The following is a 15671-nucleotide window of genomic DNA, read 5'->3' as shown; positions in this document are numbered from 1 at the left end:
ACATCAGTCCACAATGATGTTAAAGGCCTTTCTTTTCACATTGTTAAGAACCACAAACATCATTGATTTGCTTTTGTAAAATCCCAACCTCTATTTTGTAATTCACAATCTGACCTGGTGAGATGCATGCAAGAACAAAAGACATAAGCAGGGCTGATTTTTTTTGTTGTTGTATTTTTGTAAAAAAAAAAAAAAAAAAAGGGGAAGACATTTCTTTGTCCAAAACATGGCATTAGGGTGGCAAAAGACCTCAATCTGCTTTACAGAGGCAAACCAATGATAATGCAGAATCACTTGTGACTCAACTCAACAACCATTTTTCAATTGAAATGACATAAAACACATAAAAATTCATAGTTTCATTTCATGGTTGCTTGAGTAAAACAATGTTCTCCGCCATGGTTTTTTAAACGCTGGGCATTTTAAAAAGATCTACACTTACCACAGAGCCAATGACAATGGGTTAAAAAAAATAAAGGAAAAAAAAAAACAAAAAGACTACAGAAAAAGGAAAAACTAGAGAAACTTATCAAGGGCCACAAAATAGGTCTGACATTTCCCAATATCACTACTAAAGAAAGCCATCTCCAATGATTCTAATGGATGTTTCTAAACCTTGAAATGCCACAAACAGGCAGGTGTTATAGTCTGAATGATGCATTGTGGGATCTCAGAGCTGAAGAGCACAGAACTGCTGGTAAACAGCCAGGATGTGATGGTCAAGCTCAGCAGTGAACAGGAGGTTCTCCAGGGTGCCCATATACTGCTGGATGATCACATGATGCTGTGGGTGACAATGAAGATCGAAGCCAATTAATAAGGTCTGTTATATGACCAAAAAACAATATAGATCAGCAAACATGGATCAGGACTACCATAAGGAAGATCTGCTGCAGCCTCTCGATGCAGTTCTTGTACCAGGTGGTGTTGATGTCTACGCCGCTTGTTTCACAGCGAACCAGGTGCTCTGTCAGTAACATAATGAAGCGCTGAAAGAGAGAAAGATAAAACGGTTCTTTTGTCATCTCTTAGCTCCAGGCACCGTCTTCAAATGTCATAATGAAACACAAAAGGCAAACTAAGAGAGAAAGACATGAAATGAATGTTTATTCTCTCCTGAAAGGAATAAGGTGTAAATTGAGTTGTGTCATGACCAGAACTGTATCTTTTTTTGGATAATGTAGCTCTGAATCCTCTATTAAAAAAAAAGTTAAAATGGATGTGCATTGTCATGGGCGCACCTGGAAAATAACAAGGAAAAGGTTCTTCTGCTCGCTCTGGGCCGACTCGACTTTCTCCTGCAGCCTCTCGATCTGTTCCTCCAACTGACCCTCCTCATCCTCACTGTTCTTCTCCATGTCTTCTTCATCACCACTGTCCCGCTGCTACAGAAAACAAGAACCTCCTCAGATCTCAGGAATACACTTGGCTCCAGCGCTCTCAGTAATTAGTAATGGCTTCACGTTAGTGATACAAAGCAGAGCTTTTAAAAGAACACACATAAAAAAATAGATATAAATGGTGCAGAATGAGTGATATCCATTTACTATATATTAGAAATTTGAGTCAGTCTGACTGGAAGTAGTTTTGGGATAGTAGTGTCTGGGACTCTTGATAGCATGCATAAAATACAATACAACAGCATATGTTGTCTCGGGTACATAATGAATTCAGCACTGTGGCTAGACATTGTGACGGACATGACCAGAAAGAAGCCAGATTTCAAGTTGTTTGTCTGGTGTATGAGAAAGTCTAATGCCAACACCAACGGTATTAATACAGCAACCAATGTAAACATTTCAGATATTAACTGCACTGTCCAAGCAAATTATGCAGCTTAAACCCTTACAAAAGTAACAGTGGGGGCAGTCAGTCCTAAAAATAGGAACAGCAAAGCCAATGCGCACATGTGTCTTGGCAGTGAAAAAGAGGTTTCTCTTCTACCTTTTTGTTCTGTTGCTTCTCCAGCTTTTCTTTTGCCTCATCTAGCTCTTTCTGGATCTTCTGCACATGTTTGTTCATCTTCCGGATGGTTGAATGAAGAATCTCCCACACATAAAACCTGCATAGACCCAATGAACATAAATCAGTTACAGCTGCCTCACCTCACCTGCACATGTAAGCGTGTCTCTGAGGTGTACCTGGTGAAATCATGAGCCATTTCAGGAGAGAACACCCAGTTTGCCACGGCCGCACAATCTACGATCTGGGTCCGAATAAACTTGTCCACCAACACTGAGATCATCTAAAAGAGTACATTCATAACATGAGCTTCCACAGATTCCATGAATGATGTGCAATAAGACTATAAAACAACAAAATTAGAAGTCTGAATGATCCCACCTCGGGGTGGTTCTTCCAGAACTCGTACAGAACCCGGAGGATGTGCAGCTTCCCCTCATCACAGTCTGTGAGGGCCTTTAGAACCTCATGAAACCTGAGAGAGAAAAGACATGTGCCCATCGTCGTTTACCAGAAGAAAACACCTGAGTATTTTACAAGCTTTGATACATTCTCAATGATCTGTGCTTTTAGCAATTACAGGCGCCTTTTGTGAGCAGAAGGAGAGGGAACACGGAGCCAGCCGCTGGCAGGCCTGTGTGGGGTTTGGCAGGAGTTACTCACTTGGCCAGGGCACTGAAGGAATGACTGAAGGACTTTGCAGCCAAATGGAGCAGCGTCTGCAGGAACACTTCAATCTTTAGAGGGTTGAAGCCATCGCCCTCATCTGGACAGAGAGGAGAAGTGCAGTTAGATACAGAACAACACACATTTACATTTATTCACTTAGGAGGCACTTTTATCCAAAGCGACATACAAATGAGGAACATCAAGCAATTTTTCACAAAAGCCAGCTATACTCATAGCACACATTGCCAAGTACAATGACAACTCTTTCCTTTTATGACTAAAAGTACTTTCTAATAGCCTAATAAAGTCAGTTTGTTTTTTGAATGCTTTTGAAATAAAACGTTCTCCAAGGCTGCATTTTTGATAAAAAAAAAATAAAAAAAAGTGCCCAAGAAACATTTATAATCAATGTTGACACATTAGGATTCTTTGATGAATAGAAAATCATTTACTTGAAACGTAAATCTTTTGAAACATTATAAATGTCTTTACTGTCACTTTTGATCAATTTAATGTTTCTTCCTTGCTTTAAGTATTAATTAGTATTAATTAATTTTAGAGAGTATTAATTTTAGGGATGTCCCAATTTTTGTGCCCCGAGTAATGTGTCCGATCCGAGTCATTGAATATAGAGTATCTGCTGATCAATCCGATGCATTTTTTTTCTAGTTTTTTTTTTTTTTTTCAAATTTGTGCACACTTCAAATACATTAAAATGATTACAATCAATCCAATGTATACAGGGCCATGCAGAGAGCTCCTCGGGGCCAGGGGCTCAAATGTCTATCACTATGGAGTAATTCCAATATAACAATTACTACAGTAATTTTATTTATAGGTCTATTTTATATATGACATTGTAGAACACAGTAAACAGCCTTTGTGGTCACAATTATGAATACGGGACAACTGAAATAAATGTCATGTATTTTATATGTACAATAAGTACAATAATTGCAAGAAGCAATAAATATAGTAAAGTCTAAAGAAAGATGCATCACGTTATAGTAAAAACGTCTCAGTCTGATGGCAGATAAAAATTAAATTAAAAATAAGTAAATAAATGACTTTCGAGTTATTCATTACAAAAGTGCACATCAAATATGCTAAACAGTGCGTGTGTGACATGCTAGAACAGACCCTACAGGTTCTTGCACATCACACATGCACATTTCAGCTTTTTTTCCTTTTCTTTTTTTTTAAACGCCAATTGGCAAACCCATTTAAAGGTGCACACCACAACCTACTGCACGACATGTGTGACAGCTGATGAAAAATGAAGGACCATGCTCAGGACAGCCAGTACCGATCAGTTAAAAAATAAAAATGCTTAATTGGCCGTAATACCGATCTTAGAGATATCCTTAATTTATTTAAAAAGAATTTTTTATTAGTACGTTAGTCGCAGGAAGAAAAAAAAAAAAACTCATGGCGAAGTCATGCAGTCCGTGAGGGAACGATTGTAAATGACCCATCCTTGTGGTAATTACAGTATGTCGGGCAGGAAATCCAAACGTTTGCCCAATATCCATCGCCCTCAAATATGGCTTATCATTTGAAACATGTAAGTAGCAGCAACTTCACATGGCTGCTTGCTCTAACATTAACCTAGATTAATGTGTGCTATTATTAGGTGCATATCCAAGTGTTTGTGCGGAGTGTGGAAGCTAAAGTATTGCGCTCTTCCTGCATGATATGGAGTTGGCGGCACAATCACAGTGGAAACAATTTAAAATACTCCATGTAATACATCATTCAAAACTGTAAAGGGTCTACTTTCATTTGCGTAAACTCACCATTACAAGATAATGTTGTGCCTTTGTAAAATAAAGAAAACATACAAGATGCACTTTCTGCATCAGTCTCCAAAATTATCCAAAACTAAGCGTATAGGCTCTCTGCTTATGTAATACATATGAAATGTGCATTTCTTTCTATAGGCGCGTTACTGGGGAGATGGCGAGGCAAAACACTAGTTTATTAATTTTACTATGATTTGCAAATGACTTCTGCACAAAACCAAAGGCAGACCCACCATCATCATCATCCTGGTTGGGATTAGGGACGTCTTTTAGAACAATAAGAATCTCCTCATTAGACGCCCGGTTTTTGATAGCGTTACTCACTGTAGTTGCCACAGGAAATCCTGGTAAGGAAGCTGAAACAGAAATTAAAAGACAAAAATATGTCACATTACACAGCAACATTACAACTATATTATAATATTTCTAAATAAAGCTGTAAAGATCATAAAACTTGCTGGCTGTCACTTTGAAAATGTAAAATTTAAAATGGAAGATTTTGTTTCAGTGCAAACATGTATACATGCATGCATATAAATACAATTGTATGCCTTAAATTACAGATGTGTTCATGCATCTGAACATACTGCTGTTCTCCTCTCCATATTTATAAAAGCACAGAGGCTCAGCAGGGATCAGGGCAGAGAAACTTGCAGGAACTATGTCCACTATCCGCTGATGGTACGACAACCTGCAGGTTTATAAATCAAGGCTCAATGTTAATAAACAGAATAACATGTATTAACTAGGTCTGAGCAGCTATTATAAAAAGCTGCAATGCAACTGAATTTAAAAGATGTGTGAAATTTACCTCATACACTTTTCCAAAACCTCTTTAACAAACTTGGGTTTGGGCTTTTCAAGATCTTGAGTCAAGCAGTCAGCCCTGAAAAGATCAGAGTTCAATACTTAAATACAGTGTCTTACACACAGAAACAATGCACAGCCTGTACAAATATAAGAGAATCAGATCAATGTGATTCCCTGAAGTAAACAGCTCATCCTCACCAATCATCCCAGCTCCATCTGAACTGAAAGTTACTCAAATGATGCGAGAACCAGCTGATGAGTCTGAAAAGCAGAATAATCCACCACATTAAACAAACATTAAAGAGACAAAAGCTTTGAAGATTGTCAGGTTTCATTAAAGTCAATCTAAGGGTGCTTTCACACTGGCAGTTTAGTTTGAAACAGCATGGTTCACATGAAAAATTGATAACGTGAAAGCTGTTATGCAGACCCGGGAACAGACAGAGATACCGAACAAGAGACTACCTGTACCAGGTGGTCTGAGGCCCTGTTTACGCCTGGTATTAAAGGTGCCCTAGATTCAAAAATTTAATTTACCTCGGCATAGTTAAATAACAAGAGTTCAGTACAAGGAAATGACACAGTGAGTCACAAACTCCATTGTTTCCTCCTTCTTATATAGATCTCATTTGTTTAAAAGACCTCCGAAAAACAGGCGAATCTCAACATAACACCGACTGTTACGTAACAGTTGGGGTGTACGCCCCCAATATTTGCATATGCCAGCCCATGTTCCCAACACCATGAAAGGCATTACACAATGGCAGCCAGTATTAAAGTCTGGATCTGTGCAGAGCTGAATCATCAGACTAGGTAAGCAAGCAAGAATAGTGGAAAATGGCAGATAGAGCAATAATAACTGAAATGATTCATGATTACATGATATTTTTAGTGATATTTATAAATTGTCTTTCTAAATGTTTCGTTAGCATGTTGCTAATGTACTGTTAAATGTGGTTAAAGTTACCATGGTTTCTTACTGTATTCACGGAGACAAGAGCCGTCACCATTTTCATTTTTAAACACTTGCAGTCTGTATAATTCATAAACAACTTCATTCTTTATAAATCTCTCCAACAGTGTAGCATTAGCCCTTAACCACGGAGCATATAGCCTCAAACTCATTCAGAATCAATGTAAACATCAAAATAAACACTGTACTTACGCGATTAGACATGCTTCATGACGAACACTTTGTAAAGATCCATTTTGAGGGTTATATTAATTGTTTGAACTTTTTTATGTTGTTTAAGGTAAGCGCGAGCTCTTGGGGCGTGGAGCACCAGATTTAAAGGGCCACACACCCTGAATCGGCTCATTTCTAATTATGCCCCAAAATAAGCAGTTAAAAAAATGAATTAAAAAAGAAAAATCTATGGGGTATTTTGAACTGAAACTTCACAGACACATTCAGGGGACACCTTAGACTTATATTACATCTTTTAAAAAAAAAAGTTCTAGGGCACCTTTAAGATGTGTTTTGGTCGATCAGATCACAAGTGGACAAGGGAGACACATCCCCGTTTACACCTGGTATTTAAATCCATCTCTTTTGTCCACGTTCAACCACTTTCTTCAAGGGGAGGGTCTATGGGCTGGTAAATGTATGTTTTTTTTCTCCAGATCTTCCGATCTAAATGGACAAAATAAGCCTGCACTATACATATATGAATGCACACAGACACAACGGAAGAACACGGAGATCATCAGCTTTTATTTCTGCTGAGATAGCCGCAAGACCACGGCAAAATTGGTGAGTGTATGTTAGAAATCAGGAATGGTGAGAGAACATTGTGCTTGGTACATTTTTCATTTTCAAACCAAACTTGGAATTTCAGCAGACAAAGACTAAATCCTGTGCTTCCCAAAACGTTTACAAATTAGGTCATCGCATTTTGCGATGTTCGAACGCATTCGACAACATGAACGTTTACAAAGGAAAGCAATCCTGCCAAATGCATTTTTGACTACCACTGGAAGTGGTCAAAAGTGCATTTTCCACCCCATTTACACCTGTATTTAGCATTGTCCACTTGTGATCCGATCGACCAAAGCGCATCTTAATACCAGGTGTAAACCGGGCCTTAGTCCAGTTGCAATGGAACTGTGGCATGATTTGTGTCAATGTGAAAGCAACTGGGACTCAGATGCACACTTGTTCAGGAAGAAAAGTAACTTGTGCATGCGTTTTAGTCGATGACAACGTCAGTTCAATAAAACACAAGTAAGGGATGACATAAGAATTACCTTAGATACGAGCAATAGTGACCATGCAGTGTAATTGTGGAGAATGAGTGCAATCAGAGCGGAAACTGAATGGATCGTAATCAGCTGTCTCCTCAAAAAAGTAATTTTGCAAGCAGCAGAAAGCCGCCTTCATGCAAAACACATGCAGAAGATTCAAGTGTCGTACACTTTGCTGTGCACAGAATCAAGTGAGTGAGAAGCCAGACCAGGAACAACCACACTTGGATTGCAGCAAATGTGCCCAGTGTGAAAGAACCTGAATGTTGCTAAAATTAATTTTAAGTTTTAAGTTAATGAGGATTACATTTAAACTGTCATAGTTTTAGATTTGGAAAATTCAGCTGGGTAACTTTACTTCTTGATATTTCAACCAACGTAATCATATTCCTCATATTCTGACTCACCGGTCTATACAGGTTGTGTTCATTGTGTCCAGCCTCATATACATCATTTCTGTGGCTTGAGCGAGCTGAATAACAGCGGGTTAAAGAAAACTACAAGAGCAGGGGACACTCATACCATGTTTATGAAAGACTAAACACGGGTCCCCTGTCAGAGCTGTGGCGCAATATGAAGGAGGAATCAATAACACAAATTCACATGACTTTCAGTCAATATGAAGGATACAACTTGTGGTAAAGAGCCCGGTTGCAGTTTGCAGAGCTCAATGAGTAATGCAGTGTACATGACATCAATGTGAGGAGGAACGGGCAGCTGGAATAACTCGCCAAATATCACCTACAGGGAGATAGAGACAGATATAGCATTACAAAAAAAACAACATTTCCAAGTCACCATTTACTGTACAACAGCTAAAATATTTTGCCACATTATCAAATAAAAATGATCAACATCGCATTGCTTTTTACCTCCACAATATGGTAGTTAAGGGGTATCTTGTTTTTTCCAGGGTAGCTGAGCAATTGGGCAGCACTATGATAGAAAAAAAGACGAAAAAAATAACAGTTGAAGGCCAAGTATGTAGACTAGTGCCTTGTCCAAACACCCACACTTGCGGTCTTGGTCACTTGAGAGCGCGTGCATGCAACAGGAAGTAAGTGCACAAGACTGTCCTAAGTCTTAAAAATGCCAAAGTGCAGTGCCCTTAATGCACACTAAACCCACACCATCGTAGAAGCGGTATTTGATGCCAAGCGTATCCCATCATGCATTATGTTCGGGAACTCAAGTGCCCCGAAATCGCGAGATGTCAATGAAAGCGTTAAATGAATTACATATAATTTGGTAGTAAAACAAAGTGTTATGTGTATTTTGTACAACATTTGCAAATGCTTTTTATCACTTAATTAGAAGCACAATTTCAATATTGCCTTCTGTTATTTACATAGTGACCACTGAAAAGACATTTAGAAGTTTATTTTAAAATGCAAAGTGTATATATATATATATATATATATATAAAAAAAAATAACTTAAAAAAAAAAAAAAAAAAAAACCTCTGAAAATTTGCATTTTCCGCAACATTATAAGTGTGTCCCATCGGTGAATCAAAAGTTCTATACACACACTTGCAATCTTCACGCCAACTTGAACACTTGGGCCAAATACAGGAAATGTGTCATTTAAGTAGTCAAGCGCAAAGACTGCAAGTGTGTGTATTTGGACAGAGCATAGGTTACAAATGAGAAAAAAAAAAGGAAAGAAAATGGCCCAGTAGGCCTTCAAACTATTGCTATCAGCCCATGCAGATGACTGACCAGGTCTTCCTCTCCCTCCAGTGAGACTTGATGATGCAGTGCAGGTTCTCCTCAATCACAAAGCGCTCGACTGAATGACTTCCTGGCATCACTGGCCCCTGAAAACAGATAGACAGACATTAACACACACATACAACTAAAGACAGCAGCATCCACAAGAACATAAATGAAGTATAAACTGTTGCAAAGGATTTCTATTTCAAATCATTGTTGTTCTTTTGAACTTTTGATTCATCAAAAAAAACTAAAGAATAAATACTATAAATGTATCATGGTTTCTTAAAAAAAAATTAGATCTACTTAAAATATTTTTTTTTCCTATTAGAATATATTTTAAAAAAGTAATTTATTCCTGTAAAGACGCCTGTAACGGCTTAATATTTTTTTGATTTACTTTTTTACTATATTTTTGATCAAATAAATCCAGCCTTAGTGAGCATAAGAGACTCATTTCAAACACATTTTAAATCTCAGACCTCAAACTTTTGAACCGTAGAGAGATTATAAAGTTTGGTGTCAGTGAGATGTAAAATGATTTTGAAAGATCTCTGCAGTATAAAAAGATATTTTTTCTAAATTCCTGCTGACATACAGTTAACCACATGTGTGGAAAAATAATACTAACTAATAACATCACAGCCTAACAATCGCGATTACTTTGTTGAATATTGTTTCACATGAAAATACATCATATTATGGAAGTTTAATGAGCACAGTTTCATGTTTTTAAGGTGGATGTGTTGACATTACAGTAACTACACTACAAAGTGGATGTAAAAACATTACTGTACCTCTGGGGCATCGGTGTAGTCAAACATGCGGAAGACAACATGAGGCATGGGGTAGACCGCATCATCAGAGTGGGCTGGAGGTGTGAAAGGGGGCAGGTTGTGCTGCAGGGCTTCACACAGCACACTGTCAAATGCAATATAAGGCCGCAGGATATGACGCTCCTGCCAGCGGTCCTTCTTCAGCTTCTGCACCTGGGCCCAGAGACAGTCCAAATACTACAGAGAGAGACACAGAAGAAATTAAGTTAAGTGAAAAGATGTAGCATCGGTTCTCAATTGGTGGGTTGTAGGTCTATTCTGACAGAAGCAAAATAAAAAGGCTTATTAATCTTTTTTTGTTGATGTCAAAGGTTGTGCTTCTGATAAAACTCTAAAACTTTATAAAGATTATCTTGATAGACAAAATGTGCAAGTATCATAACCCTTTGCTAAACAGAGCTTATTTTTTGCCATTTTCCAAAAGTCTATGGGAAAAATGCATAGGCTTTCGATCGAGGGAACCCGTGCGCCGCCAACTTCCAGGTTGGCCCACGTCATCTCTGAGGTACTCTATTAGAAGCCAACATGGACTGGTTGCGGAATGTCCCCATCCTCAAAATACATGAATAAAACATAAAATAAAACCCAGACTACATTAAATACAGATTATTGGTTTCAGTTGTCACCACTAGCTGCCCAATGTCCTAAAGCAAAACCAGTTAAGAACTGGCATTTTGTTAGTACTTATACTTAAAGTAGCAGGCCTGGACGAAGCATGTAGTATGACTCTCACCTCTTCCTGTGGATGGGGCTTTTCTGCGGTCCAGACCTGTAGCATGGGAACATGAATCTTCTGACGCCGCCTGTAGCAAAACACAGATCATGACATTTCACAGAAGACTCCTTCGTACTCTAACACCGTAACCACATTTTAGCCACATTTTCAAACCTTAGAATATTTGACAAAATTATTTAAGAAACACATTAGTAGTTTTAAAGAGAATGTATTATCAAAACTGGCACCTTTTCCACACATTATAAAAGGGACAAAAAAAAATGTATAAAGCTTCTAAATTATTAACATGGTCAAAACTTGTTATCTGCAATCTGCTACTGATTGATAGTTTACACTTTTTAGCAAGTTAAAGGCCTTTTAGTATAAAACATCCCCCTTCAGGTTGTGGTTAAAGGGTTAGCTCAACCAAAAATGAAAAATATGTCAGTGATTCAACCCTAATGTTATGAAGCAACAAGAATGCTTTCTGTGCACAAAAAACAAAACAAATAAATAACGACTTTATTAATCAAATTCGCCTCTCCCCTATCATTCTGCTAATTTCGTTGCAGCACTTCCAGGTTCTACATCCGAACGGCAGCTCAGTATTGGTCGACGCTGGTCACGTGAGCAGCACAAGGCATGCGTGTGATGCTGACGCAGGAGCCGGCCAATTATGAGCCGCCATTCGGACATAAACACAGAAACAAAGCACTGTGCCAACTGCGTAACAGACTGACAGGGAAGAGGAAGAACTGCACAAAGTATTCTCGTCATTTCGTAACAAAGGTTGAACCACTGTAGTAACATTGACTATTTTAATTATGTTTTTCCTACTTTTCTGGAAATTGAATGTAGGGCTGCAATAACTAATCGATAAAAAAAAATTAATTATCGATAATGAAAATCAACAATAAATGTCATTATTATTATTAAGTCGTGTCTGCCCACCGTGCACAGAAAACTCTGCCAGTCATGTAAATTACAGCACTGAATAACGCATTTCTGTGAACAAAATGCATCTAAAAATAGTGGAGGAAACAGAGTGAGCTGCTGTGGGAAACATACGTGATCCAAGCTGCCCAAAACATGAGAATTCTTTTTTATAAGCTCTGAGCTAATGCATTAACGTAATGTTTAACATGGCTTGCCCTGTCAGGTGCTTTGACAGATGCGTGTGCTGTTTAATGTGTGATAATTTTCCTCAGCGCAAAACTTTCATTTTATGGTTATATCTTTATATGCAAATTCACGCGAGCATTTCCATTTTGCATGAAGTCTCGTCCTGACAGTCTGCGTTAAACTTAAGACTTTTTTGAAAAAAAAAGAGTCAAACAGACAGGATGCATTAGAGAGTGAGACAATTAATATTCCGCGCAAAAAATATTCATTTGGCTGAAATATCTGTTGTTGGACGTTAAATTTAGGTTTAAATGTAAGCGTGTAGTATTATGAGAGTGGTAACTGTAAAGGGATAGCAGAGTGTAATTAAATAAACGTATGACGTTTCTTTTAGAGGATAAAGAAATGACAGTAACAAGTTATTGTGTCCAGAGTGAATGTGTATGTTTCTGGAGAACATTCCTCTTATCTGTTAACAGTGAGTTTGTGTTTTTTCTTATCTTTATTATCTTCATTTTCAATGTACGGATTTGAACTGCTTCATAGCACTTTTGCATATAGCATAAATATAGATAAATTTCACTATATATGTTTTCATAGCATTCAGTTTGCACGTTTGTTTGAAGGACAGCATTGGGAAGGATGTGGAATAGTGTGTTTTGTCAATAAAAAAAAATAAATTTAAAAAAAAAGTGAAACGACATGAGGGTGAGTAATTAATGACAGAAATTTCATTTTTGGGTGAACTTACCCTTTAATGTGATTTTTGTTGTGAAATCTTTACTGATTTTTATAAAGTCAACATAAGAATAACTAATATTGTTAATAATATTTCAAGATAAACACTTACTGGGCTAAAGCAACTTAGATTTACTTGATTATCCATACATAATAAAAAAAAAAAAACATGTTAAAATACGAGTATCAAATATGATACATCAGGCTTTTGAGGAACATTTATTTGTAATAATCTCATTGTATTGCATTGCATTATTGTTTTGCCCCACAATAAAAACTACAGAGCTTTGGACAAAACTAAGCATTTAAATATCATCTTACTAAAACACATTACTGGGAGACTATATAGAGTGAAACTGATATAGTCATTTTATGCAAGTAGTCTGCGATACTATTATAGAGATCCTATTGTTTTGCATTACAAGTTATCAGAAATTCAATTTTGCCTTTCGGCCATACAAATATTAGAATATTTAGAATATCAAAATAAAACTGAGAAGCTTTTTTTTTTCCCTGAGTATGAGCTCCATATTCTTTTTTTTCTTCTTTTTTTTGTCTAAATGTTTCTTTTCTATAAAAAAAATGATTGATGAGAGAAATGATACAGCTGAAAGAGGAACCTACTTTAAATATCCCTCAATTTGGTTAAGCAAGCGATCCATTTCTACATCCTTCTTCTCGTACAGCTCCTTGCCAACCCAAGGCAGACTGGACAGCACAACATACACATACCAGTCAGATCGCACCTGTAAGGACACATCTGTTAGCCTCACGATCATCCATGAACATTATTTGCGAAGCAGCCATGGATCTTGTTTACCTGTGGTATGTCTTCTTCTTGTGTGACGCTGACAAAGTTCTCAAACATAGCGACCATGGAGGGAGCCGCGATGACATGACAGTTCACCAGATCACTGAGAAAGCGCACCTGCGGAGCACATGAGAAATTAAACACCATCAAAAGTTATGAAAATGCTGTGGTGATTTTTTTTGTATATATATAAATGCTAAACATCACATACCAAGTAAACAGCCTCAGTGTAAAGGTTTGCTTTTAGTGTCTCCTTGAGTTGTCGGATCATGGCCTCCACAAACTCTCCTCCAAAGTTGTAATTGCGGGCATTGAGAAGACCAACCAGTGTCGTGTAAACAGTCAGCTTCTCAGGTAAAAGCCTTGCACTGTGCAAAACAAACAAAACGTGTTATATACAACATCCGCTACAAAGTGAGATTCACTTTTCAAGCAAAAGGAAACTAAACTGCATATTTAAAGAGCAGGTCGCTTACACAGCACATAAGATGCGCAGGATTTTGCTTTTATAATTAGGGAGATCAGCCTCCAGGACACCAGCAAGACCCTCCAAATTGCTCTCTAAGGAGGATGTACTCTGGAAGCATACAAATAAAAAATATACATTAATCAGTTGTCTTTGTTAAATTGTTATTAATGTAATTTAAACAGCACTTCTGCATAATAAATAAGGCATGTGAGACGATACCTTCTCTCCCACACGACATATCAGTGACTCCAGGCGGTCTTCAATTTCAATGGGTTCAGACGTCCTCCTCCGTTTGTGAGGCTGGGAGCCGGCTGGAATGAAAAAGTAAAAAAGTATAGGTGAGCTTTCAGGCATTTATAAAAATGACCTCTATCAAAAAATGTTTTATCTTCTTCGGACAAAGATTAGATTTTGGTAAGTGACAAGTTTCTTTATTCAACAAGCGAACACTGTTATTGGCCAATGTAAATCATCTAAAAAGAGCCATCTATTGTCTGATTGATTATTGATTGATTGATATTTTAGTTTATCACTGGAAATTACTCAGGATAGTCATTGCAATAGTCTTTTCTTCCCCAATGTGACACATATAATAGTTAAAATGTTGATTAATTGGAGAATTGATTAGATGTGACAGGTTGTTAGTAAAAACATCATCAGAGAACAACAGAAGAGAAGAGAAGAGAAGAGAAGAGAAGAGAAGAGAAGAGAAGAGAAGAGAAGAGAAGACGTCACCGCAAGAGGGAAAGGAAGTTATTTTGATTAAATAGTAGGAGGACACATTATTATTTTAAAAAACAACAACAGGCATATAGACAAATAATTAATAATAAACGCATTATTTTATAAAAAAAAGTCAATTTTGAATTCATGGTGACTTTAAAATTATTTATTGTCACTTCTAACTAATATGTCAACGCAATTAAATGGATTTTGTAGTTCAAATTTGGGGCAAAATATAAACATTTAATAAAAGTAATATGAAGTGCAATGAAATGGTAACGAGAAGTGCAAAGTATAAGGAGCAAAAAATAAAAAGTGCTGGCTCTTGTCAAAAATCCTAAAAGAATAATGGAATTTCTAATACATTTTGGAACCAATCCTACTCATGTCATTATGATTGAAACGAGATTTGCATATTGCCTTAAATTATTATAATCAAGCTCAGAGAGCTTTGTTTATCTGAAAGCTTCCTATATGCTCAAAAAGTAACATTTAATTGGTTACTTTTGGCTTTTTCTAAATGCAAATGTACTTCATGCAAATAAACAGACTACATGCCAAACACTGCACCCTTTTGCCGCTATATAGTCAACAAGACTTGTATTAGCATTCATAACAGTAAACAAACACACAATATGAAAATTACTTAAAACATATTTCTGTCAACGTGCATGCTAACACGCTAACTCACTCACCATCACCCTCATCGCTGTGCCTTCGCCTGGACATTCTCAAATTTAATATTCAGACCGTTGAAATAGTATGAAAGAAACACAAAAATACACTTTTGAAAATGTTATATATCCACTGAACTGCGTTCAGTAAAGCTTGTAGCTCTGAATGATAACAGCCGTTAGCCACACTAGAAAAATAAAAGCGGTTCGATTTAAGGAAAACACATCCGGTCGAGCAGTTGCGTCAACGGAAACACGTGTATTGCAGCGACTCGTGATAAGAAGTCCGATTCTTTTACGCGAATCGGTTCTTTCGAGCAGTTCCTTTCCAAGCAATTCGAGAAAAACAGTCTAATATTTTACGCCATGTCGTAAAGATTC

The 15671-nt window shown here is 37.2% G+C and overlaps 1 protein-coding gene across 2 annotated transcripts; it reads right to left on the bottom strand.

Annotated features, from left to right (window-relative positions):
- Positions 1–154: 154 nt before the first annotated feature.
- On the bottom strand, positions 155–15505 carry LOC137023204 (nuclear cap-binding protein subunit 1). Of its 2 annotated transcripts, none has more exons than XM_067389966.1 (23): positions 15312–15505; positions 14113–14204; positions 13901–14001; positions 13636–13792; positions 13434–13541; positions 13238–13359; positions 10772–10841; positions 10000–10215; positions 9209–9306; positions 8360–8423; positions 8118–8228; positions 7895–7959; positions 5442–5504; positions 5245–5319; positions 5021–5124; positions 4667–4789; positions 2626–2728; positions 2344–2437; positions 2142–2245; positions 1945–2062; positions 1242–1382; positions 876–989; positions 155–784 (listed from the first exon to the last, which is right to left on the bottom strand). In XM_067389966.1, the coding sequence occupies exons 1-23, from the start codon at positions 15343–15345 to the stop codon at positions 671–673; spliced, it is 2391 nt and encodes a 796-aa protein (XP_067246067.1). In that variant the 5' UTR covers positions 15346–15505; the 3' UTR covers positions 155–670. The 2 variants fall into 2 exon arrangements, with proteins under 2 accessions (XP_067246067.1, XP_067246059.1); XM_067389958.1 differs by having other exon boundaries at positions 176–784; positions 1242–1385.
- Positions 15506–15671: the final 166 nt, after the last annotated feature.

This window comes from Chanodichthys erythropterus, chromosome 1 (genome assembly GCF_024489055.1).
Source record: "Chanodichthys erythropterus isolate Z2021 chromosome 1, ASM2448905v1, whole genome shotgun sequence".
Taxonomy (NCBI): Eukaryota; Metazoa; Chordata; class Actinopteri; order Cypriniformes; family Xenocyprididae; genus Chanodichthys; species Chanodichthys erythropterus.
The sequence above is the reverse complement of the archived record's forward strand: the minus strand, read 5'-3'. Positions and strand labels throughout refer to the sequence as shown.

What these genes read in the sequence shown, in the direction of transcription:
- LOC137023204 (XM_067389958.1), bottom strand. Translation starts at nt 15,345, where the DNA reads ATGTCCAGGCGAAGGCACAGCGATGAGGGTGATG. An exon ending in AACACAACCTGTATAGACCG is followed by an intron (nt 5,505 to 7,894) that starts GTGAGTCAGAAT and finishes TCTGCTTTTCAG; the next exon opens with ACTCATCAGCTGGTTCTCGC. An exon ending in TTTTCCTTGTTATTTTCCAG is followed by an intron (nt 990 to 1,241) that starts GTGCGCCCATGA and finishes TCTCTCTTTCAG; the next exon opens with CGCTTCATTATGTTACTGAC.